The sequence below is a fragment of the Thermobia domestica genome, chromosome 4 (genome assembly GCF_964235325.1).
Source record: "Thermobia domestica chromosome 4, izTheDome1.hap1.1, whole genome shotgun sequence".
Lineage (NCBI taxonomy): Eukaryota > Metazoa > Arthropoda > Insecta > Zygentoma > Lepismatidae > Thermobia > Thermobia domestica.
In genome coordinates, this window is record NC_137457.1 from 15,246,760 (window position 1) to 15,273,074 (window position 26,315).

The 26,315-nt window shown below is 37.5% G+C and overlaps 1 protein-coding gene across 3 annotated transcripts in view; it reads left to right on the plus strand.

Moving 5' to 3' along the window:
• Positions 1-3,942: 3,942 nt before the first annotated feature.
• LOC145683252 (uncharacterized) overlaps positions 3,943-26,315 on the plus strand; it is a 107,080-nt gene continuing 84,707 nt past the window's right edge. For 2 of the 3 annotated variants that reach the window (XM_081754624.1, XM_081754623.1), the window contains exons 1-3: positions 4,642-4,767; positions 15,704-15,887; positions 23,325-23,369. In XM_081754624.1, coding sequence (XP_081610750.1) covers positions 4,711-4,767; positions 15,704-15,887; positions 23,325-23,369 — 286 coding nt within the window. In that variant the 5' untranslated portion in view covers positions 4,642-4,710. Of the gene's footprint in view, positions 4,072-4,641; positions 4,768-15,703; positions 15,888-23,324; positions 23,370-26,315 lie in introns of those variants that run through there. The other variant, XM_081754625.1, reaches the window with a different exon arrangement.

Consider the following 26,315-nt stretch of genomic DNA (forward strand, 5'->3'; position numbering starts at 1 on the left):
GCAAAATATCATCTCTCTATGACTTACGGTTCCCGAGATATGGCTCCTTAAATTTCTTGAAATCAGAATTACTTTTGGTCAATATCTCGGGAACGGTAAGTCATCGAGAGGTGATATTGGTATTGGTCAATACTTTAGAGGATGGTAAATATTGTGGTACCGAAATTAACTGTTACCGATTACTATTTGTACCGAAATATTTACCTCCTTTTAAATATTGACCAACATCAATATCATGTCTCTATAACTTATGGTTCCCGAGACATGGCTCCTTAAATCTCCGGCAATCGGCCACTTTTTGGCCAATATCTCGGGAACGGTAAGAATGATGCGAATAATTCCATCACTTTCTAAGATAGTTTTTTATGCTCTATCGAATGTGGAGGGCTCAAAATTGAAAAAAAAATCGCAAATAACAGACAGACGGACAGAGACAGAGAATTTAATAACGAACTTTTTAAAGTTCGTTGCAAAGAAAACTTCTCGCTGTGTTTGATCGTATTTGCTCTGATTCCTATCGGAGGGAGACATAGCTATTCCCCCCTGCGTATAGTATAGCTTGGAAGTCTATTAAATATATGCGTGTAAATAACACTATTCAACCATTTTTATTGTATTTAGTATTGCTTAAAATTAAATATTGTTGTATTTGAATTTTTTTTTTAAGTTGTTTTGTGATTTCAGTCTTGTGATAAATTCTTTGACGTTCTCGAAGTTTCTTGTTTCTTCTTATTTCTTAAATTTCCTTTCTAAAATTGTCTTTAATTATGTTTATTATTTCTTTCGTTATTAGATAAAGAATGAAATGTAGACGTAGTAAATACAGGTGAAATTCGTTTTTGGATTTTTTTAAAAAACAGACGAAGATACCGATATTCTGCATTTGGGTAAAAATGGCTGAAGCCGTGATATGTTGTAGATATTGTGATCTTGGGAAAAAGTCTCAATGGACACAACCACAAATCACTAACCGTTTTGTCACTACAGGTCCAGATTTTTGAAAACAGGTAGGTGTAACGATATTTCGAATTTCGTTGAAAATTAATGAAACTGTGATATGTTCTAGATGTTGTAATCCTAAGAAAAATTAATTTGTGGCTACCGAGCAACAGTAGGACAGTTGGTAGAGAATTTGTTAGAATTGGGAGTTTCGGTCCAGAACGGTCATCCTGTCTAGCGTTTTCCAAGGCTTCCCTTTGTCCCGCAAGATGAATATCGAGGTTTCTATCTATGCTTAAATGGTGTTGGTCGCTACTCTCCCCATCCGTTTTCCGGGTTGTGGATTAGGACGAGATCTTTTTCAGAGTTTCAGATCTAAACCTTTTCAGAGTTTCGTACAATTCCACCAAAAATTTCAGAATATCGTTACCTTCTGCTGTTTTCAAAAATATGATTCCGTAGTGGTCAAATGGTTAGTGATTGGTGGTTGTGCCCACTGAGAATTTTTCTCAAGATTACAATATCTGCAAGATATGACGGATTGAGGGAATTCCAGTGAAATCCAATTTCCATAAGAATTGTGCGGGCTGCTTTTTAAGGAGTTTCTACCCATCACTGCAAACTCATTCTATGCTTACAAACAAGTTGGTTTCTTTCTTCATTTGGAGGGTAATGTCCCTTTCCAGAATAAAGACAACAAGAAATGTCAAAGTACAGGTTTTCATGAGTCCGAATTCTTATGAGAAGTCCTATCAGTGACGTTGTATTGTGCTGCCAAAATGTCTTGATCCGTGGCAAAAATGCGAACTAAAGCTCACACACTCACGCGCTGAGCCAATTAGGGTTCAGCTGTGCTAAGCGAGAGGAAGGGAGTGGACTTCCTTCAGCCGATAGCAGCGCTTGGAACGGAAGAGTAGGTGTCAAGTCAATGTGGTATATCTTTACCTTTATGTAACTGCTAGATATAAGAACAGGAAAGTGAAGAAAGCCAAAACAAATAATGAATTGTGTTTAAACTTATATCTCTTACATCAAGAGTAAAAGATTAGTTGAAGATCATATTAGCTCGGAGCTTCCACCTCCAGACAAGACGCCTATTAATGAACGCAGAATATATAAGTTGATTTGGATAATGCCTTTCAAAATGCTTTTGAGTCAGCACTCTCCCTAGAATACTTTTATAGTCATGGTTTTCCATTTTTAATTCAAGGAGTATGCCTATTTAAAAACAAAATATCGTTTCGATTTCGGATGGAACTGATTTCATTACAAGGCAATGTTAAGCTATACTCTTTCATTCACTTCTCATAACAGCCTTGATTCTGTTTCTAAAATCAATAACATAACAACACCTTTAACTATGGAACACAACTTCTGATAAATTACAAAATTATACTCAATTTCATTCTTATTTAGGACTTAAATATGAGGGGCGTTCAAGTCTATCCAAGACATCGCTGTTTACTGAACTAAAATCGAAGTCCAGGGTGCAGGAAGTGCGTACATTAGGAACTGAAAATCGTCTTGCGGTGCTTTTAGATGGTACTCGTTTGGCGCTTAAGTTCAGAGACTTTTATTCAAGATGCTAAGACGGTGGTCAACAATGCAAAGGTGCATACGAAACAGTTGTAGTGATGAAGTTTTTAGTGAGGAAGGGCAGAAACCAGCATAAATTTAGAGGACACTTCAATCACAACACTAACAACACTAACAACAAACTGACCGACAGTAAGGCGTTTAAATGCTGCAAGCGCTTCAAAGATGGCCTTATGTCTAACACTGACAATTCTGATCGTATTGGATCCAGCCCATAACAGTAATTTCTCGGTACATTTAACGCGTTAAACAGCTCATTATTAACAATGGCCACATAGCCTGTCGTGAAATTGCAAATGTGTGCAATTTTTCGTTAGAACATTAAACACAATGACAATTTACTGTTCTAAACAGTAAGTGGACGTCTGGTTCCAAAACAGCCCTCCTCTTTCAACCGGCACAGAAGAGTTGAGATCTAGACTGAATTGCACAGCCAAGTAATTTTCACCTGTTCGGATTCCTAAAAGAATTCGTCGGAAATCAGCATCTCCACAGTGAAGTCGAAGCACTGTTGTCACACTTGGTACAATTGTACCAAATTCAGCCCTTTTTGTCATTCAACGGCCCGTTGGTACCACGCTGGCATTTCAGCCCCTTTTGTGAAAAAGTTGATACAATTCTACCCAGTTCAGCACCATTTAACAAATACTTGTCACATTTTCAAAAATGTCAGTAAGACTCTTCCTCCATCTCTTTCTTGTGATGTCTTTTAGAGAAGGTTCTAGGACCCTGGAACGGTTTTACATTTTTTCTTTTACAAATGTCAGTTTACTTACCTTATACGAGTATTCTTTTTACATTCTATTATCCTCCTTCGGTCATGAAATAAGAGAGAATAACAGCAATAATTTATATTTTAATATTTTATTATAATGTATTGTTTACACACGAACTCGGAGATGATTGATTTGTTCCTACTTTTATGTATTCTATATTTTCATATATGGCCATAACACGATTTTGATGTATTGGTCACTTTGAAATAGAGGCGTGTTTGGTTTCCTTACAATACATACCGAAGATGATAATTGTTTTTCTTTTAATTTGCGGCCTCTGTTATACTTTCTACGTGCAGGAAAAGTTTCATCTACTTCCACGGTTGTTCGGAATCCTCTTGGATATTTTTTTAAAAAGTAATTTTTAAAAAGAACACTTTCTTTATTTGAATTCTTGGAAAAGGGGGCGAGTGTTCTAGAACTTTACCTCTTTTAGTTTCGTGTTATAGAGCCATGTACTACACTGGTATAAGACAATGAATTCAGCCCTTTTTGTTTTAATTTGGTACTATTTTTCAGCCCACTCCAGAGCTTGGTCTGTGGCAACACTGTGTCGAAGTCAAACATTCTGTGCTGAATGGTCCGGACGTAATGACAAATCTTTTTATGCCGAAGTCTTGCTGGCATTTTATTCAGCGGGATACAAGGCTCCCAGATTCTCCTAAAGTTGGATTGTCATTGGTATGGATTGCTTGATTTCAATGTTGTTCGAGATTGGACTGTTGGTCATATCAACATGGAGAAGCGAAGAAATATTCAAGTATATTTTATTTTCACGAAATTTTATAATTTTCTAGTCTTGGCTAATTGGTATATATTTTAAAAGAGACCTATCGTCAAAAGAATCTTACGATAAAACCATTTTATTTATTTTCATTGGAAATAGGAACAATTAAAAAGTAATATCTAAAAGAAGTAGATATTTCGCTTTTAACATCAATATGTGCATAACATTATGTTGGCAAACGTATTATTAGTTTTTGAGACTGTTATTTCTACAATTATATATTGAAAACATCTTCGGAAGAAAAAAATGTTTAGCAGTCAATTATGCAATTAACCATTGTTTAAATTCTTTCTTAATCTCACATATATTTAATTTTAAAACACGTTGGCCGCCATGTGCATAATTCTGATGCACAAATAGCATGGTGCTAAATACCGCGAAATATGGCTTGGCGGCTAACGTGTTAATCTACAAAATAACAATTAAAGAAATGGAAAGCACAATTTAATATTTATGAATAAATCGTTAAAAATATTACTTAATACGCATTAGATTAGCAATTTCACTTTTTTCTTTTTTTACAATAGTCGAAAGAAATGATTGTTTAGCAGAACTAATATAATTTTTTCTTCTACATCTTTTAACCTAACAAAATTAATATTTAAATTCAGGATGACCTTTGACATTATGCACCTGGTCATGTTAATATGCATCTTATATTCAATGCAGGTAGGTTAATTACTTTTCGACTCGTGCAGTTAATGGTAATGAAAGAAACATTAAAAAAATTAAGAGAATTTGCTTCTGGTAACTTTATTATATAAAATATTGCAATTAAATTATTATTTTATTTACTTATTTTATATTTGGTGTTTCTTCGCTGGAAATTTTGTTGCATTTAACGCAAAACAAATTATCCGAAGACTAGATCTATACTGATCGATAGATCTAATCCAGATAAAAAATAATGATGTCAGTGTAAATCTCTATGCATAATTTACGAAAAAATAGAGAAAACTAACATTTTTCTACGTGCAGATTTACTTTTGGTGCACCACTCGAAATAATTATTTTTTAAAAAAACATAATTCTTTCACTAATCTAAATGATTTGCGGTAGACGACATGAAAATGTCTCACTTGGCATGGGGGCCACCAGAAGAATTTGTTGAAAAATTACAATTATTTTACGATTTGAGTATAAATATGACATCCAAATGTGTGTCATAAAAATTACAGAGCAAGAAACAAACCAGCCTGTGGTAGGTGCCCACTAAAAAGCATCGAGTCATGATAGAGCGAAGCTAGTGAGCCCATGCTATAGTGCGGAGGTGCGTCCGAAGAGAGCAAGTGCGTCTTTGATTGTGAGTATACATATAAGTGGAGGTAGCGAAAAGAAGTAGGTTTTCCCACTGATAGGAGTTTTAATTACACTTATCATGGTTTCATACTTAAGATATACCACATTGACTTGATCCCTAGTCTTCCGTTGCAAGCGCTGCTATCGCTTGAAGGAATTCCACTCGCTTTCTCTCGCTTAGCAACAGCCGAACCCTTATTGGCTCAATGCGTGGGTGTGTGAGGGTGTGAGCTTTAGTTCGCATTTTTGCCACGGCTCAAGACATTTTGGCACAACATAAACACAGATTCTGTACACTGTGCAGAAACGCAGTGCTGGTGGAAAATAGTATCTAATAGAGTCATCTTTCACGTGCATTCACTTATTTTATTTATTTATTTAGGTCTATGACTAATTTTAAGTGGCAAAGTTAAGGCTCTGCAGCCTTCTCCGAGCACTTAACCTTCCGGCAGTCGCGCTGTTGTAAATAGTACAACAGTGTTGTATTGTTTTCTGCACGTCACTACTCGATTAAGGGGAAAGCTAGCTGTGTTATGTATGCCTTCCTTCCCTTTCTCCTCATCTCTCCACCGGAAGTCAGCCCCTGCCACGCCACGGTTCAGCCCTCAGACGCCCATTCGGCCGAGATGGAACGTCCTTGTTGTACTTTTTACAATGCGCGACCACTTGTGTTAGTTGTTTGATAACAAATATTTCAATAAATACTTTATTTTTTGTGTGTGTTTTCCAAAATTGTAAGGCTGAGTGATATTCCACGGGGTATTGAAGAAGAGGACGATGGTGGCAGATAGGTGACCTAACTGATAAAAATACTGAAAATGATAGTCGTTCAGATGATAGTGAAAGAAGGGAAAGAAGATAATGGTGTGGTGTATAGAGATAAAGATTTTGTCCTTGAAAAGGATATTTGGAGTAAAACAGAAGTAAGAGGTATATACAAAACGCCTGACAATTGACTATTGGTGCACTAGTATACCTCTAGTTGAGAATATGCTAACGAAACAAGTAACTATGATTGGTACTTTGAAGAAGAACAAGGCGAAAATTCCCTTATAATTTCTGCCAAATAGCAGCGAGTAGCGAGCAGTGGGCACTTCAGAATTTGGTTTCAGCGATGAGAAACGATTGTTTCGTACGTTACAAAGGTAAACAAAGCAGTCATCCTCGTTTCATCTATCAGTGACAAGAAAACTATTGACCCAGTTACGGGTAAACCAGAGATCATTCTTGAATATGTGACAAAATCTATGCAGCGTATACTGTGTCCCGATTAACAAGGCATTGCGTTCAAGCAATTTTTCTTTGTATGGATGAATATTGCTGGCACAAATGTTAGTTATTCTTTCCTTCAGTGATTCTAGAAACATTCCAGGAAGAAAGATTTTCCACAAACATCTTGCGATGGTCCTACTGAAAGGGCATCTGTCAAGTAGAGCGCAAATAAAATCGTTACCTCAGGATATTTTTGTTTACTTGGAGCGCTAGAAAAAAGAACCTGCGAAACAAGCTTCTACTTCAAATGAACCTCCAACTAAGAAAATAGTTACCTGCTGACTCTGTGGAAGGACAAAAAAAAGTTCCTATAAAGTGTGACAACTTAACTAGTTTTCTATGCAAGACACACATCCAGAAGCAAACTATATGTTTGACATGTGGTGAACTAAATGGTGCTGCCGATGAATTGTAAGAACTGATAAACTAGTATATCACTATGAAAAATATTTTTGAGGTTGTAGTTTCTATTTGACAATTTTGTATACACAAATAATACTTATTGTTAAATTCTTCAAATTTGGTAATGAATACCCATATATTCATAAGTTCATAACATATTTATATCGTGTCCCCATAGTAACATTCAAAAGAGTAAAAATAAAAGAGAATACAAAACAACACATTCAATAAAATCGATCAGTTACATATACATTATTATATGTTAACATATTATATATATTTTATATTGACTTATTATTATATATTAAGTCAATAACATGTTTAATGGTAGGTGTTGTAAAAAGTACAACGCGCGACTACTCGTGTGACAGAGGTAAGCGCGAATACCGGAAGGTTAACCACGTTCATACATTAAAAAAAGCACCAATACATATAAAATAATAACAATTACAAAAGAAAAGTATTGAACCCCATAAAAAATATACTACTTAAGTAGAAAAAATAGTTAAACACTTCAAAACAAAAAATGAAAATAATATACAATAGAGGAAACAAAACAACATGGAGAAACCTATATTGCATATAGCGGTACTAGAGGTATGAATATACAAGCTGTACAAATTAACATAGGTTACCTATTGGTTGTGTGATCATATATGTGTTATTAATAGTCTGGTAAAACGAAGATGCCTCATGTGCTACCAGTGTCCTTATCTTTACTTAAGAGAAGGGAATTTAGAGATTTTTTAAATTTGGCAACTGAGGAAACGATGTGTATTAATTGAGGTAAACTGTTCCAGAGGCGTGTAGTACTTACTGTGAAGGATTTTGAGTACGAATCAGAATAATGACTGGGTATGGAGAGCAAGAAATTATCTTGTGATCTTGTGCTTCTAACATGAAAGTCTGATAAATATAAAAATCTACGGGCTAGGTACGATGGTTCTGACGTAGTAAGTATTTTGTACACTCCGCATGAAAAAATTGCGATACCTAACGCCGTGCAGCTAGGCCACCCAATATACACCTTCTTATCCCATAATCGTGTCTGGTAGAAAGACTCCCTCCCTCTCCTCCTTTCTTCTTTCCCATATTAAAATTAGCTAACAACATGAATGCAATTCTAATTTAAAACTACACATGTATTAGTATCGATAAAATGAAATAACAAAACCGAGGCGAAACAAGATCCATAAATTAGTTTAGGGAGAAACTGAAACACACACAATGAAAAATTGAAACCAATGAATGTCTATTACACAGAGGTTCAGAAATGAGGCAGAGAGAGAGAGAGAGAGACGAGAGGAGAGAGGAAGAAAGAGAAAAGGGAGAACAGATAAAAATGTAGAATTTTAAACTTACCAAGAAAAGAACCTAACATTATAAAGTTCTGTTACCTGAAATCCAACAGTTACATAGAAATAACGTTTGTTTTTGTATTTTTTTCAGGACTGTTCGAATATAGAGGATGCTTGAAACATTCACTAAGTCTCTTTCACAAAGGATAGCACATTCAATTTCCAGTAGAATTGTAGATCTCACAGACACATTTAAGATAATGTCAACAGTTTAACGCACATGTTTTGTTTCTGCGTGTTTGTTCGGTTGTAAATTCGGTAGTGTTCATTGGACGTACTGATGCAAACTACATTCTAATAAACCCAGTAGGTAGCGTAGGTCATATCTTCCATTTCAGACTATTAATGCAAAGTGAACAAAAAAAGAAAAAAGAAAAGAAAAAGGAAGAAAGAAAGAAAGATAAAATTGAATGATTGCTATTTTACTGGTAAACTTTTATCAGTAATATTCTATATTAAAAGTCCAAACCGTATGATAATGCAAAGTTACAAATGTTCAAATGGCAAATTGGATGTTCCTTACAGATGTAGCAGACCTTGCATGTTTCAAATATCAACGTGAATAAGTCACATTGAATTATAAGAACAAGAAGAAGATGGTAACAAATTTGTGTCGAACTAGTATAAATAAAATTTTGTTTTCAAATAACCAAAGAGGTTACCATTTTCTAGTCTTTTCCGAAGACTTATCTGTACCGAACATACAAAATCACTTCCATTTCTTGCAAATATAACGTTATAATTTGCACAAAGAGAATGAACAATCTATAGGTAAAACGAATCATAGTGTCAGTCGGATGATGTTGGTTAGCTTATGGACCACTACTGGATCGAGGATTTAAACCCATAGTGATACGGTAATTAGACTGAGACTTGGTAACCCAGATGATAAAAAAGATATTTTGCTTATTCTCTTGCGTTTAAACAGTATTTCTTTCAGAGATGACCAGGACTGGAGATGTTATGTGCAGAACACGAAAAACTCGACGCTGAAGTTCCCAGTTAATTACATTCTCTAGACCAGGTTTATCGTTCTCTTGCTCCGTTTTAACTTTGGAACACGAACACGCAGATGAAGTGCGTGTGTACGTGAGAGAGAGGGGAAGAAGTGAAAAATGCAACGACAGGATAGGTAAACGACAAGAAAGAGAGAGAGAGAGAGAAAGAGAGAGAGAGAGAGAGGGACGAATATAAATATGAAACATACTTATCATTACAGTGTATGATAAACAACATACACACTGTTTATTCACATTCTAGCCAGTGATGCTTTGTAAGTTCTCCAACAGAAGATATTTCTCTGTTTGCAGCCATTATTTTATGCGAAAAAGTTATACTACATGGTGGGGAATCGAACCTAGATTTTCTGCTTGGAAGTCTGGTACTTTACCACTACACTAATGATTACTTTGCACAAAATTCCTCCAACAAATGCTGTAATATTTCTTTCTGAGAACGATAACACGAAAAGTGTTTACTGCAGATCAATGAAGTGTTTCGAATGTCCTGGTAAATCCCTTGCCCTTTCCCAACCAACCTTCGTAAATCGTCTCTATCATGATAAAGGTGTTTGCTTCCACATTTTTAAGCATTGCACGTATAATATGAGAAATCGATTCTTCACTATCACTTTGTAAAAAATGCAAGGTTGGCATGAACAGGATTTGAACCCATACTGGGCACCTTTATTAATCGTAACTTCATTACGCTACCGCTACACTACAAGTTTTATTATTTCCGTACAGAAATTACAAGGTGAGAACTCAACCACAGGAGCCAAACATAATTAAGTACAAAAGGAGGCTGTAGATTGTTGACTATATTACATCGTAACACATATACTATACATCATAAATGAATTTCTTTGTGCACTTAGGTGCAAATAAACTTACAGGAAGAAGCTTGATCGTTCCAAAGATCAAGGCTAAAGTAAGTAATATTTGCCTTCTAGCTTCATGAAATATGGTAGTGCAGTTTCGCTCGACCCTTCGAGCAGTGCAGATCGCAGCAGAACCGGAAGTGACTATTTGCTTTATCCACACCTGTTGTGAACTGTTCATCGACGATAGTTGAGGCCTATTTCGGCTGATTGGTGTTATTTTCCTACAGTGAAGTTCGTTTAAGTTGTGTTCATATTCTAGTGCGATGCCTTATAAGAAGGAATTGCAATACAAGCTTATTTTTGATAAGCGATACCGGAGTTCTCGACCCCATTCGAGCCTTGTCTACCAATGGTTGACTGATAATTTTCCAGGTATTTTTGAGAAAATTTGTGCATTACAGCTCCACTAAGAGTCTTATAGTATTTATATCAAATTTAAATCTATTGCGGCTTATGATCAGTTTTCATTGACCGTACCGGACACAGTGCCATTTAAGCATGCTGACGGCAACACAAGCCTAGTGCGCATCGTCCCAGCAAAAGACCCAGTGAAAATGGTTCGTGTTTATGATTTTCCACTAGAAGTGCCCCTCACAGTGTTAGAGGACCATTTTCAGGCCTATGGTACCGTGCGTCGAGTGGAAACACAATATTGGACTGCCCCATTTCCCACTGGAATCGACAGTGGTGTTAGAATCATACACATGGAACTGACGAAACACATCCCTTCCCGTGTCATCGTACAGGGCTACAAAGTGAGTGTCTCGTATGAGGGACAACCCATTACCTGTTTTTTTTGCCAGAGTTTTTCCCACACCGTATCCTGCTGCCCAGTCAAGAAAAAACCAGTTGCACAGGGTGTGAAACCTAACCTGTATCAGTTCAGATGGCGGAAATAAAGAAAGTGCTGCGTCCTTCTCCTTCCTCAGCTTTTGTGCATCGCTTGGCGGGGGCCCCCTCAGACCTCCCGTCCGGCCCCGCGCAGGATAAACCTATCCTTGATGTTGATGACTTCCCTGAGCTACCTCGCCGATCAGATGATTCTACGTCATACAAATCATTGCAGTCCGAGATGGAGGAGCCCACACTCCCTGCGCTACCGATCCGCCACTGGAAGTTTCGAAGATGTCAGTGCAATTTACAAATCAGAATATTACAACAATTTCAGCAGAGTCTATGACAAGTGGTAATGAAGCTTTTATTCTTCCTACTTTTTCCCAGAGTGCTAAATCCGAGGAGTCTGATTCTCTCTGTCAACAAAAACGCCGCCGAGTTTCAAGGTCAGGAAATAAAAAGAATGAACAACCTGTTTCCCAGTGTGTTCCACCAAGAGCCAAACAGCCAAGTTCCCGAGAACCTCCCCCACAATTTCGTTCCACGTCTGATTCTGAGTTTTAGTGAGTGTTGTTTGTTTGCCTTCTTGTCACGATACGATGACAGCTGTGTTTTTGTGTCGATACATATTCGCATGTTATGCGTGTTTTTTGTTTTCTCTATTTTTCCTCGTTTGTTGTTATCAAGTGTGCCAGAATAATAGTTTTGCTGTGGTCTTATCTACCAATATTTCTACGGATTTTTCAAGTAAGTACTGTAATGTGTGTTTTTTCATAGTGCCTCAGAGCATGCCCATGTTAAATGCTTTCACTCTTCTAACTCTTAATATAAATAGGGTTAGCTCTGCACCAAATCTAACGTCGTTAAAGCAGTTTATCGAGCGTTGCCGTCCTGATGTATGTTGTCTCACTGAATTGACTTTTCATTCTTTCGATTTTCTCCCCGATTATAACGCTATAATTAACTGTCATAACACCACAGGAGTCGCGATACTTGTAAGAAAAGGTTTGGTTTATAATCGTGTCATGCTATCACCTGATGGTAGAGCAATTAGATGTTATATCTCAGGAATATGTATTATCCTATTGTATGCTTATTCTGGATTTCTTAAAATTAAAGAGAGGGATGAGTTTTTTGCAACGACTATACCATCTATGGTTCCTCCTGGTGTCGATCAATGTATAATGTTGGGCGACTTTAATGCGGTGATAGATCCCAGGGACTCCCTCACCCCCTCACCTCCCTGCCCAGCACTAGTTGAGCTCGTGCGTGCCATGAAGCTACATGATGCTCTTTTTGTTTCTAACTCACCCCATGTGATGACATTTCGCTATTTGTCAACTCAAAGTCGCCTCGATCGGGTATATGTCACAGATCCTTTATGCAAGGCAGTGCTTCACGTTTTAACCCTCTTGCCCCCTTTGTCAAATCATGCTGCGGTTGAAGTAGCTTTTAAGCTTCCTTTTTCTCTTCCCGCTGGACGCGGTCCATTGTATTGGAAGATTAACAATACCCTTTTGTCTCGTGAGGACGTGATAGATGAATTTACGACGCGCTTTGAGTATTGGTGTAAGGTGCAACGACATCCCCAATGTTGATACATGGTGGCAAGTATACGGTAAACCTAAAATTCGCAGTTTTTTCCAATGGCGCGGTAAATTGGCACAACAACAGGACCGTACGCTTTCAGAATTTTTCCATCGTGCTCTCAGGGAGTTGTGGACATCCCCCCTAACCTTGGCCAACAGGATCCAAATTCAGGAACTTAAGAGTAGGTTGCGTCAACTAGATTCACACGCATCAATACAAGCCTATTTCTCCGAGGATTTTTATCATTGCTTCCCAGAAGAAACTGCTTCCATCTGCCAAATTGATCTTCTGTTTCGGAAGCGGAAAGCTACGTACATTGACTCCCTCACAACGGCAGGTGGAATGGTAGTTTCTGACTCGCTACAAATACTCCAAGAATTCACAAGGCATTATACAGCTTTTACAAGTGTGCAGACTCCGGACCTCTCTACCGCCCCAGAATTCTTGTCTGCTCTGCCTCACAAGATCATAGAGACTGATTCTCATGCCTTAACACGTCCTATCACTGCGGATGAAATTTTTTCTGTTCTACGGGGAACCAAAGGCCGTAGCTCCCCTGGGATTGACGGTCTGAGCTTTGCTTTTTATAAGCGTTACTGGTCCTTTCTTAGCCGTACATTGGTTTTCCTGTTTAACGCATGATTATCTGGGGAGCCCTTTTTTCACAACGTAGCTATTGTGGTTCTCCTACCAAAGTCCTCCAACGCGCGAGTCGTGACCGATTATAAGCCGCTGTCCTTATTACCAGTGGATCTTAAATTATTTACAAAAGTTCTCGCTGCCAGACTTCGTCCCATTATTCGGAAATACATTAGCCCGTATCAAGCTGCGCTACATGACTCGCATAACATCCAATGCACGCTTCGCTCCCTGCGGGACCTATTTGCGTATTATCACCTTCGCCATGTTCCTGCTGGCGCACTCGCAGTGGATTTAGCCAAAGCTTATGATTCAGTAGACCATCAGTTTCTCCATCAGACGCTTGAATCTTGGGGTTTTCCCACTGTTTTTCGCCGGGTGATTCATAATCTATATGCTAAAGCTCAGTTCCGCTTACAAATAAATGGACATCTATCCCCAACCATCCCTTTACGACGCGGACTACGCCAAGGGTGCTGTCTTAGCACCGTTCTTTTTGCTCTGGTTTTAGACCCACTTCTCCATCGTTTGGCCATGTTGTCTTCGAATGGACCCTCCCTGTTCCGCAGTCAAAACATTTTTGGGTATACTGACGATTTGACCATAACAGGAGTTGATCCTGTCTCACTACAGGGCGTGTTTCCTGTCCTGACCCGTTTTTCCCGATGCTCGGGTTTGCAGTATAACGACAACAAAACACAGGTGTTGTCCTTTAACGGTTTTCAGCTCCCAGAGGACTCTTAAGTTTCTCCTGCCTTACCGTATGTCACCTCACTCACTATTTTAGGCATCCCCTTCACGTCTAACCCAACTCCCAACTATGATGAAGTATGGGCTCCCCTTTTAACGCAAATTCGTCAGTTGTTCTATTCACAGCGCTTCCGTAGGCTTAATTTACTTCACCGTATTCATTTTATCAATATTTTTGTTGTGTCTAAACTGTGGTACAGAGCGCGTGTGTTTCCATTCCCAGAAATTTATGCCAAACGATTTGAATCCTTATTCCTATGGCATATTTGGCGAGGTTATTATTTTCGCATTCCCCGTCAAGCCCTTTATTTGCCTCGTTCCGCTGGTGGGCTGGGCTTAGTCAATATTCGTATCAAATGTCAAACGTTGTTTATGGCTGACACTTATGCAGCGCTCTCATCACTCAGTTCTATCACTAACCATTGGGTAAGTTGTTTCTGGAAGGATTATAGTCAACCGCAAAACCCTCCTTATATTCAATTCGTTGATCAGTGCCCAGCCTATATCAAAACGTTTATCCGATATTGGAATTATTCCGGGATGGTTCTCCACCCTCAACAACACAATGCGCGCTCGTTATATAGGACACTCAATGCGCACTCTTTCTCTCACATTACTTTACGCGTACCTCAAAAGTATCCACACGTAGATTGGCCGCAGGTGTGGTCTAATATCTCAAACCCTGTCATACCTGAGTACATGCAGGTTTTGTGGTTTCAGGTAGTACATCAACTTTTCCCGACACGGGCGCGTTTTTATGAGATTCAACGAGTCCCAGATGCTTTGTGTGAGCACTGCCAGCAAGAGGACACATTAGCCCATCGATATACACAATGTGTCGGCTCGCCATTGATTTGGCACACCATGCAGGAGGTGTTGGGCCGCATTACCCGTCGCCCGCCTTCATACTTCACGGTGCAATTTATGTTATTCCCAGATTTTCATTTTTATCCCCCCACTAAACATCGAGCGGTGCTGTTTCTTGTTACCAGCACTCTCCTATATTTTCAGCGCTTCACAACCTTGTTAGATGCACGCACGTATTTTGAATTTTTGAAACGTACACGTCGAAAGTTGTACACCCCAGACAGGGACCGGCAACTTTTTAGCCGGTTTTTGGAAGTGGTTTTGCAATAACGCACATCCCTCTCTTTTTTTTAATATCGTAGAATATTCTATTGTAATCTTTAGTATAAGTATTATTATGTAATACAGTAAACAGGCTTCCGCCTCCTTTAGTACAATTTTTTCCCTTTTTTCTTTATTATTATTATTATTATTATTATTATTATTATTATTATTTAATTTTCTTTTGTGATGTATAGTATATGTGTTATGATGTAATATAGTAAACAGGCTACAGCCTCCTTTTGTACTTAATCATGTTTGGCTCCTGTGGTTGTGTTCTCAGCTTGTAATTTCTGTACGGAAATAATAAAACTTGTAGTGTAGCGGTAGCGTAATGAAGTTACGATTAATAATGGTGTCCATGGGTTCATTAGACATAATATCGACAATAGACATACTATCGAAGACTGATGAGTTAAAAGTTTCACTGACGGTCATTGTTTCTTTGCAGATACCTTTCTCAGCAGCTAATTCAGAGGAAGAAGACGCCGATGACGCCACTTACAACGACAACGCAGAAGACTACTTTGAAGATTATCGGAATAACTTCTTCGCCCAAGACGCTGACTATAACCCGGAAGACCTAACGGAAAACAAGGAAGAAACAACGGAGATCACGACAGAAGAGGGAAAAGGTATCTTACATCCATAACGTTAACGTAATACCAGCACATTCAGTTACTTAGTATGCATGTACGTACAACATTGGAAGGGCTACTAGCCCAAAATTCAAAGAAGGGTGAAAGGGCACCTTCCACTAATGCGACGCCTTACAGTTGGACATAATGCGTGATTCGTTGTAAGCGCTGTTGCCAAAAGTTCTACAGAAGGTTGCTAGATCTTACTTTTTCCATAAGTTTTACGTTTTTCTAGCACGGTTTAAGTCGTACGTTTTATTTCTCCCGCAAAACGATTTCCTCCGTTCTTTTGAATATACAGGGTGTTACAAAAGTGTGTCACAGTGTTTTGGGAACAGATTGCTCACATCAAGATAAGAAAAAAAAGTTCATATGGACCTGTTCTCATAAGTGCATACTTTCGGAGTTATAGGGCGCCGAAAACGCGAAACAAGTGAACTTTAAAAGTTCATAGCTGCGCTACTATGGGACCTATCACAGTCGAGTCAAGACATCACTGAGGAACTGGTATGTGAACTATCCAAATATCCATGTTTAAGAATGCTCCAGTACTTGCACACCAATTTTTAGAGAGGTAGGTGGAGAGTGATCAAGTACTCGCAAACAGTACCGGAAGTTCTGAAAGATGGATATTTGGATAGTTCACATACTAGTTCGTCAGTGATATCTTGACCCGACTACGATCGGTCCTATACTAAGGGAACAATGGACCTTTAACGTTCATTATTTTCATGGTTTTGGCACTCTGCAACTACGAAACTATGTATAAACAGGTTCCTTTTTACCTCCTATTTAGCCGCGCCCCCAACCTCATGTTTAAGAATAATTTAAATTTAGCATTTTACCCTTCATTTGCCAACATTGTCTCGATTATATCGCAGTTTCGATCGATTGGCACATAGTTGTTGTTGTTGTTGTAGATTCGATGTTTAGCGTCACTTTCAGCAGAGAGGCTATATGAGACGTGGATGTAGAGCTTAACGTGGAATCCGAACAACATGAGTTCCCGCCGGGAATCGAACCCAAGCCTGCCATACCAAAGGTGCGTCTAATCGCTTAGCCAAGAGGAAGCTTGATTGGGACACACTGATGTCAGGAGCAGAAGCTACTGTGAATAGTTGAAAGCAGAAACTCAAGTGGTTGTGAATTTCGTTGCATCCTACAATGATATTTTAAATGTATAGAAAAGGATGTGGTATTTAAAATGCAACAAACATTTGTGTAACCCTTTTAGAATTTGTGGTAACCTTTGTTATAATAGAGTAGTTTTGTCTTTGACCGCTTATTTAGGTTCTATAACAAGCAATTAAGCCGTTTTTTTTTTAATTGGTCAAGTCAAGCATGGACCAAAAAACACCCCAGATGCGTCTTGGAACAGGATGGTCAACTTCGGGACGGAGGGATATGACTTATTTTTTCTTAAGGCAAATTTCAAAAAAATTTCACGCCCTTAGTTTTCAAGATATCAAATTGAAATTTTGCACACGGATTGTGTGCACCTCACTTCTCTAATTTTTGTAATATTTTTGAGATCCCTACGTGAACGTAGGCCGAGCCACAGTGGCGAAATGCTCCGAGGGAGTGATTTTTCAAATATGCTTGGGTAATTGGGTGTTGGAATCTTTCACACAAGATAGAACACACAACTACTGGTATCAACGCGGTCAGTGACCTTGGTTGCGCACTAGAGATAGACGTATAAGAATACTACACTGACGAGAGACAACATTTGTCTTTGTTTTGATTGCAGCCCGTGCAGCTACTTGTGAGACGCCAGCTTTTCTTAATCGCACAATAGGTGGCGTAAGTTGTGTAAAAATTTATGAGACTAATAGTAGTTAAAATATAGAAAAGGTATTATTTTGGAATACATTGTCTTATTATGGATGCCATAGAAGTTACGGTACAAGATACTAAAAGGACTGCAATTAAATAACGAATTGTTAAGTCAAAACTAAAACAACAAGGAAGAACTTGCAATCAGTTTTCCTATATTTTTAGACACAAATTTGCATTTTCATTTAAATTTTTATGAATAACCTTACGCATTGTGCTTAACGGCAAGTATTAATAATAGTTTGTTGCCGCTGGAGAACTCTTTCTTTCTAAGAATGTTGTTTATGTTTTCTTATAGGTGTAACATCAGAATAACATCACAGAATGTTCAAAGCTAATTTTATATATATATATATATATAAAAATAACATATTTAGATTTTTAAATATCGCATATTATAGTACTGTGAGGAATAATAAATACTCCACATCCAAGGTTGTATTATGTGCCAGGTTATTGGTTAAATTTTACATAACCTCTATATAGTCGTTGCTTACCTTAGGTTGAACAAGCCTGGTTTAGAGCTTAGTTACAGATAAGATATAAATTCTAGACTGCACAGTAAAAAAAACAGTATAAGTCAGAAATTGGCCAAAATGAGATAAGTCAACATTGGAGATCCATGTGTCATGCTCCACCTTCACTTAACTCAGTATAAGTCAATTCTAAACATGAGTTGAATAATCGCGTCTTGGTACTGTTAGTATAGTGATTCAAACTTATGGTTGAGGTAATAAAAAATCGCCTCCTGAACACCTGTCTTTTTTGACATACTGTTTCTCCCGCGTAGTCTAGAATTCACTTCATTTTAAATAAAATGTTTGACTATGTCTTTACCAGAAACATCCGATTAATAAGAAAAAGCGTGTGCTTTCGATGAAACTTATCAATATGTTCTATTACTAGGGATTGATAATCAGAGGCAGGAAGTCTATCAAAGTCTAGCTTTGGGCTGTCTTCCCATTTCGCCTAGTTCTCATTTTGCCTAATACTTTATCAGCTGTCATTTACAGATAAAAATCACATCCACCATTGGGGGCGCGGTGGCTTAGTGGTGGCCGGTGGGTGTAGCCGAGCGGTCAGGCGTTAGGCTGATGATCGGGAGGTCAAGCTCATTGGGGGTTCGAGTCCCTCTGAAGAGCAAGGGTGGAATTTTAACTGTCCTCGATGTTTCTGTGTTTGTGCCCCTGTCGTGTCTAGTAGTCCTGAGAAGTGGTTAAAATAGAAAAAATAGTCAGGAAGTTTCTTTTTTAAAAAAAGTGGAAGGGCGTTCCCCTCCGGTGCTTGGGGTCCCTGGTTCGATCCCAGCTCGCGCCGTGTGGGCTTTGTGGTGGACAAACACCGTCCTCGTGGGTTTTCTCGGGGTTCTCCCGTTTCCTTCTATATTCTTCATTCAACCATTTCACTCATGTCTCATCATCACCGTCTCCTTTAGCCTAACCGGCATAACCGTGGGACGTATAACTTAAATATTTCATTTCATTTTACTTTCACATCCGCCATTTTGGACGAAGTACAAATTCACAATTTCACATTTGATATCATTCTAATTCTGCCTAATGATCCTATATAAATGAAGAAATACCTCCTGCACACAAAGTCTGCCAATATTTCAAACGGCTGTTATATAGTTACATCTGTTGCTAATGGGCTCTGTATGCAGTAGCGTACGCAGGAATTTATTTGGGAAAGGGTTCAAACTCAATATGAGGGTATTTTATATTAAAATTCCTAAAACTGCCCCTAAAGTTAGGCTAAATTTACACAAAAGTCGAAATTTCGGGGAGGATCCGGACCCCCAGTTCCCACCCCCTGCATACGTCTCTGTCTGTATGTATTACAAATAATCATACTATTAACTTACATGTTCATGTTGAGGCATCTTGACTTCATCGATGGTCGTTCCGGTCATAGTTAATGTGTTTATACTGATTTCTTCATTATATGTGATTGCATGTATATTTTAAGTGTTTGGCTGGTGCAAATGAAATGTTCCTTTTTAACATTTTTTGAATGGTGGAAAACATCTCATCAATGAAATGCAGGGGTGAGCTAACATCACGTGTCTGTTAGAAACTTGCACATGTCAGTACCTTGTTAACAGGGTTATATGAAAGTGCACCCTGATGAATACACGATTGCGAGTAACTTTTCTTTACGACCTCCTCTTGTCTTTGAACTGAAAGAACATGATGTTTTGAGCAAAAGGAAGGCGGAAAAACTGGAAGTATACGTAAATAGCAGTGAAATCACAATGATTGAAGGATTTTATAAGTTTTAATACCATATATAAAAAGCTCTTTTTTTTTCTTTCGTTTTTCTTTACTCTATGTATGTTTGTCTCAATCTCACAGAATGCAAATTCTTTAAATTATATCCCAATCGTTTGCCACACAACGCAATTTCTTTCCAAACTATATCCTAACAGTTTTCTTCAGAACGCGATTCCTTACCATATGTATCCTAACCATTTCCTTCAGAACTAAATTTATTCCTAAACTATATCCTAAATTTCTCACGGATCGCAAATCTTTTCTAAACTTTTTCCTAATCGTTTTCTTCAGGGACCTCAGAACGCATTACCCTTCCAAATTATATCCTAACTGTTTCTCTCATAACGCAATTTACTTTTCCGAACTGTAGCCTAATCTTTTCCTTCAGAACACAATTCTTCTCCAAACTGTATCCTAACCTTTTCCTTCAGAGTACAATTTCCTGTTAAAATGTATCTTAAATGTTCCCGACAGAATGCTATTCTTTTCCAAACTGTATCCTAATAGTTTTCCCCCAGAACATAATTCCTTTCCAAACTATATCTTAACCATTACCCTCAGAATGTCATTCCTCTACAAACTGTATGGTATCCTAAACGTTTCCTTCAGAACACAACTCTTTCCCAAATTGTATCCGAAACGTTTCATACAGAACGCACTTTAGTTTCAAACTGTATCATATTTTCCACAGAAGCAATTGTCTTCCAAACCGTTTCTCACAGAACACAAATAGCTTTTTCTCAGCATTCCATCATTGATTCTGTTCCATCAGCTATTTGATCTCGAGATGTACAATTTAAGGTTCTTTATCTACTTGTTAAGTATATATATTTAGGGTGGTTTTAAAGCAGTGTACGAATTAGATAATCTATATTGGGGGGGGGGGGTTAAAATTAGGCCAACAGGACATAAAGTCTAAAGGTGCAAATTTCAAAATGAAACAATAATGCCTTACCCCATATATTATATGTGTGTGACATCTGTAATAAATAAGAGATTTATTAATTTAATAAATCTACCGAAAATAAATATGCACGTATATATTGTCTGACATACGCAAACCCCACGGAACCTTTCTGAACGTGTTTATATGTTGTGCTCACTCTTGTCCCCGTAGCTCTCTAAGGTTTATTTAGTTAATAATTCGGCTCGAGCGATAGCCATGATCACAAATATATATTAATTTTTCCACTCATATTGAAATCTTCCACTTTGCATACAGGTAACAAAAAAAAAAAAAAGTCTTATGAAAACCACTAAAATTATCAGTCAAACCGGACATGCTTCTTTTAAAAAAGAAAATCTAGATATTAGCCTATCAAACAAGAAATGAATTGTTGCTGGTCCCGATTTCTGACATCAAGGTCAAATTGAAGGCCAAATATTTAAAATCTCTCAATTCAAATTTCGAGCTTGTGCTTCTACTCCCCCTAAAGCTGCGCTATTCACGACCTTTTCCCTCCAAATATCGATTCCGTGATGGGGCTCAGGAAGTCAACACTTACAATTACTTTACTGTTAGGTTGCAGATGAGTTGATTCACTATGGGCTACGTTATTCAAATAAAGTTTTTCAGACATTATTAGCGTGGACATCAAACTGCACAGCGAAAAGAAAGATGGAAAAATGAAGGATTAACTTTAAAAATACCGCTCCAGTTGAAATGCTTATACAGACACGGATAATGACACGGAGAACCAGTCGTATTAACAAATGCAGAAACAAATCTTCAATTATGTTCACTTAAAAATCACCTTCACTAACATGTCTGCTCACTAGGAGCGTATCCCCAGCGTGTACATTAACATATACTTACGAGAGAATACCTATATCTCAGATTTTGAGTACGGTTTCAAAAGTTCATTTCCGTAAACTGTAAAAGGCAGTGACTACTATGCTAATTATCAGAAATTAAATGCAACTTTTGAGTTGCATACACTCAAACTACTAGGGAACGAAGACCATGTGCTAACAAAGAGTACACTGGAAAGTGAAATAACATGTTATAACAAAAGTTTAAATAAGATGATAATCGATACAAATGTAGAGAATGAATTTGACATGTCCGAACTTCGCCAAGTATAGTGGAAGAAGTTATTTGTTTACTTCTTCTTGGCCCTTGCTAAGAATATTTATAAATCCATATGTGACTTTGTTATACGCAATTAGTACATTCAAATTCATGAACGATGACGAACTGAAGGGTACGAAGGTACAGTTGCAAGTAACAACCGTAGTCATAATAATATAGTTCAAGTAAACAACGTTGAAAATAGTAGGTAATTTGGTGGTAAGTAGAAATGACCAAAACTGAATAGTTTACATCGATCATTCCGAAGAAATTTGGAATTATACTGAGCATAGTTTTTTTTTGGGGGGGAAGCGAGCATCCCCGGTGGGGATACTTCAGCTGACTTCTTTGTGGGGGACAAAATGTGATTGAGGGGGAAAATCTCCTCATTCCCCCCGGTAATTCGCACCCTGTTTTAAAGTCAGTACGTATGTGTAATAATGAATATTTCAAATATAAACAACCCATAACAGTTTTATTTTCATTGAATATATTATTAGGGTGTACTATTTAGTTATTAAGTTACATTTCAACGTATGCATGCGCATTTTCCACACACTTCTGGAATCTTTTAGGAACAAAATCCACGGTTCTTCTTAGCATCTCAACTGGAACATTTGCAAACACTTCACGGATATTTCATTCAAGGTTGTCATTATCCTTTGGTTTTAACTTGTACATTTGTTCCTTAGCCGAACCCCAAAGGAAGAAGTCGCATTGGATTAGATTGGGGCTGCGTACAGGCCATTCTAAACTTTGAAGGGCTACCTTTCAAACATGACCTGAACAACGTGCACATTGGCTTCCGATTTGAATGTTGAGAGCCGTCCAGATCAGCTTGAATCTAACACATTACCAGCTGTCATTAATTTCTTATGAGAGTTTTTTTTTTTATTATTTTTTTTATTTTTAGCTTCCGAGCTGCATACCTTTCGGCAATTTTAGCTGTCTTCTACGCTGTATTCACCAGCCATTTTGTGGTTTTCACTGGATCAGCCTCTGAAATCATAAGTGGTGAACTTTACATTAGTAAACCGTATTACACGATAGTTAGAGCTGATGTTAGCTTCTAGGATAATCTAAATTTAAAATAGGTATTTTTTAAATGTTAACATGTTCATAATTTCATACATTAGAGCATATTTTTTAACTAAACTTAGACAGAATTAATAGAAGGTAGTAAATAAACTAAAATTAGTGTTATACTACTGGTACATTACCAGGTCTGATAAGTTTATCATTGCTTGTTTTCAGGTTTCTGGGCTGGTTTCGTATCCGGTTTTAACGAGAATTTTGAAAGTAAGTTCTAATTTGCTTCAATACCTTTCATTTCGAATTACTTATTTGGTTTTAAATTGAAGGTTTGGAAAAGAACATCAATTTCTATTTAGCATAGAGTGATAGATGAACCTGTCTTATACAGCGTGATTCAAAATGATGTGAACGATAAGGAAACGTTCTATAAGTGATAATACTCTACCAACAATGAAATCTCTATGGAAATACTTTCAATATTATCCTCAAGTTTTGTTTGGAACAAGCGTAGTAGTTTAAAATTTATCCGCTAGGTGGCAGACTGATTCGTTCCAAGATGGCTGCCTGTGGTGCAGAGAAAACATTTTCCGTTTTACAGTTTCACGTTTGTCGGTCTGTTGTTAGTGTTCAACGCAAGTTCCGCACAAAATGTCATAAAGATCCACCATCAAAGAACTCCATACGTAAGTGGTATGACAAATTCAACAGAACAGGATGAATTTGTAAAGAAAAATCGCCCGGTAGGCCGTCCACTTCTGAGGCAGATGTCGAGTTCTGTTGACATAGCATTAAAATTTCAGCAAAAGAAAAATTGGGACATGCGGAAATATATCGGAACAAACCATGGTTCGACCAGGAATGCATTCAACTAACATAGAAGAGAAAACAGGCAAAATTACGTTGGCTACGAAATCCGAATGTAATAACTACACAAAATTTCGCAGACATCAGGTGGAAAACTTCCAAAACTTTTAGAACAAAGAAACGCGATTTTTGAAAGCCAGAATTAAGGAACATGAAGATAATAGTAAAAATAAAAACATTCGGGACATGTATAAGGGGATCAGCGAATTTAAGAAAAGCTATCAACCTCGTGCTTATATATTAAAGAAAGCTGACGGTACAGTTCTCACTGATACGGATAGCATCTTAAATAGATGGAAATATTTCTTTGACAATTTGCTTAACACGCAACCAAAAACTAATGTGCGTGGAGAAAAGGAGATACACACCGCAGAACCGTATATTCCAGAATCCAACCGAATAGAAGTAGAAACCGCTATAAAGAAATTAAAGAAACACAAATCTCTGGGTGTAGACGAAATTTCGGCTGAGTTACTTTTAGCTGGAGGCGAAAAATTGTGGAACAAGATACATAAACTCATTCTCCTTATTTCGAACAAGGAAGAATTACCACAACAGTGGAAAGAATCAATCATTTTTCCAATTCACAAAAAAAGCGACAAAGCTGACTGTAATAATTATCGAGGCATTTCCCTTCTGTCAACATCCTATAAGAATCCCTTCAAATATTCTATTAGCAAGATTGACCCTATATGAAGATAAAATCATTGGAGATTATCAGTGGGGATTTAGACAAAATCGATCAACTATCGGCCAATATTTACCATTCGGTATTGTATTCGAAAAAAAATGGGAATACAATACCCCGGTACATCAACTATTTATTGATTTTAGAAAGGCGCACGACTCGGTTAGGAGAGAAACATTATACATCGTTCTTACAGAACTTGGAATACCGAGAAAGCTAATTAGATTAATTAAGATATGTTTAAATGAATCCCAAAGTAAAGTCCGGGTAGGAAAACTTTTGTCCACGAGCTTTCACGTCGAAAATGGCCTGAAACAAGGATATGCGTTGTCGCCATTGTTATTTAACTTCGTTCTGGAATACGCTATAAGGAAAATCAAAGATAGCAACCAGGGTCTAGAATTGAACGGTATTCACCAGGTTATGGCATATACTGATGATGTAACTGTAACAGGGGATGATAGAACAATAGAAAGAAATGCAGAGATCTTATTAAACGCTTGCAGAGACATGGGTTTAGAAGTAAAGGCAGAGAAAACTTAATACATGGAAGTGCGTCGGGACCGTAATACAACAAATTATGGATGCGTTAAAATAAATAATAATACTTCTGATAAAGTGGATAGTTTCAAATATCTAAGATCAATATTAACAGACGAAAATAATACTCACGAAGAAATTAAATGTCCAGTAAAAGCAGGAAATTCGTGTTACTATTCGGTTTAAAATATCTTGTCGTCGCGAATTCTCGCGAGGAATTTGAAGCTTAAAATATATAAAACGATAATCGTCCTGTTGTTCTGTATGGTTGCGAAACATGGTCGCTTACTCTGAGGGAAGAACATAGACTGAAAATATTTGAGAACAAGATTCTGAGACGAATATTCGGCCCCGAGAGGAACGGGAATGGGGAATGGCAGAAACTTCATAACGAGGAAATACATAATTTATACTTTTTACCCAACATTGTTAGGGTCATCAAATCTAGGAGGCTTAGATGGGGAGGTCATGTAGCTAGAATGGAAGAAAGTAGAAACGTTTTCAAAGTCTTGACTGGAAGACCAATCGAAAAATGACCATTAGGAAGACCTAGGCGCAGATGGGAGGACAATATTAAGATGGATCTCGCAGAGATAGGAGTAGAAAGTAGAAACTGGATCAAATTGGCTAAGGATGGAAGTCAGTGAAGAGCTTCTGTGCAGGCGGCACTGAAGCTCCAGGTTTCATATACCATAGAGTTAGTTAGTTATAATATACCATATATATTATGTTATATATATATATATATATATATATATATATATATATATATATATATATATATATATATATATATATATATAATATATATATTTATTTATTTATTCTACCTTAATCAGTGAAATGTTGAAGGAAAGCAATTCCGAAAGACTGCTGAGAACCACTTGTTATTTTTGCTGGATCTTTTCAATGAGGTGAAAATATAAGGAGCATTCAAAACGTCTCCGGAATGTTGTTCGAGTTTTGTGGCATTTATGATGCAACCACAGTAAGTCTTGTACAACTGCAGTCCTTACGTTGCCTAGTTTTGAATATGGAGCAAGTGTGAACAGGTCCTAACAGTCAGTTTACGAGTAGTATAGCTAAACGGTAGAATATGTTGTGATCAGCTGGTGCAA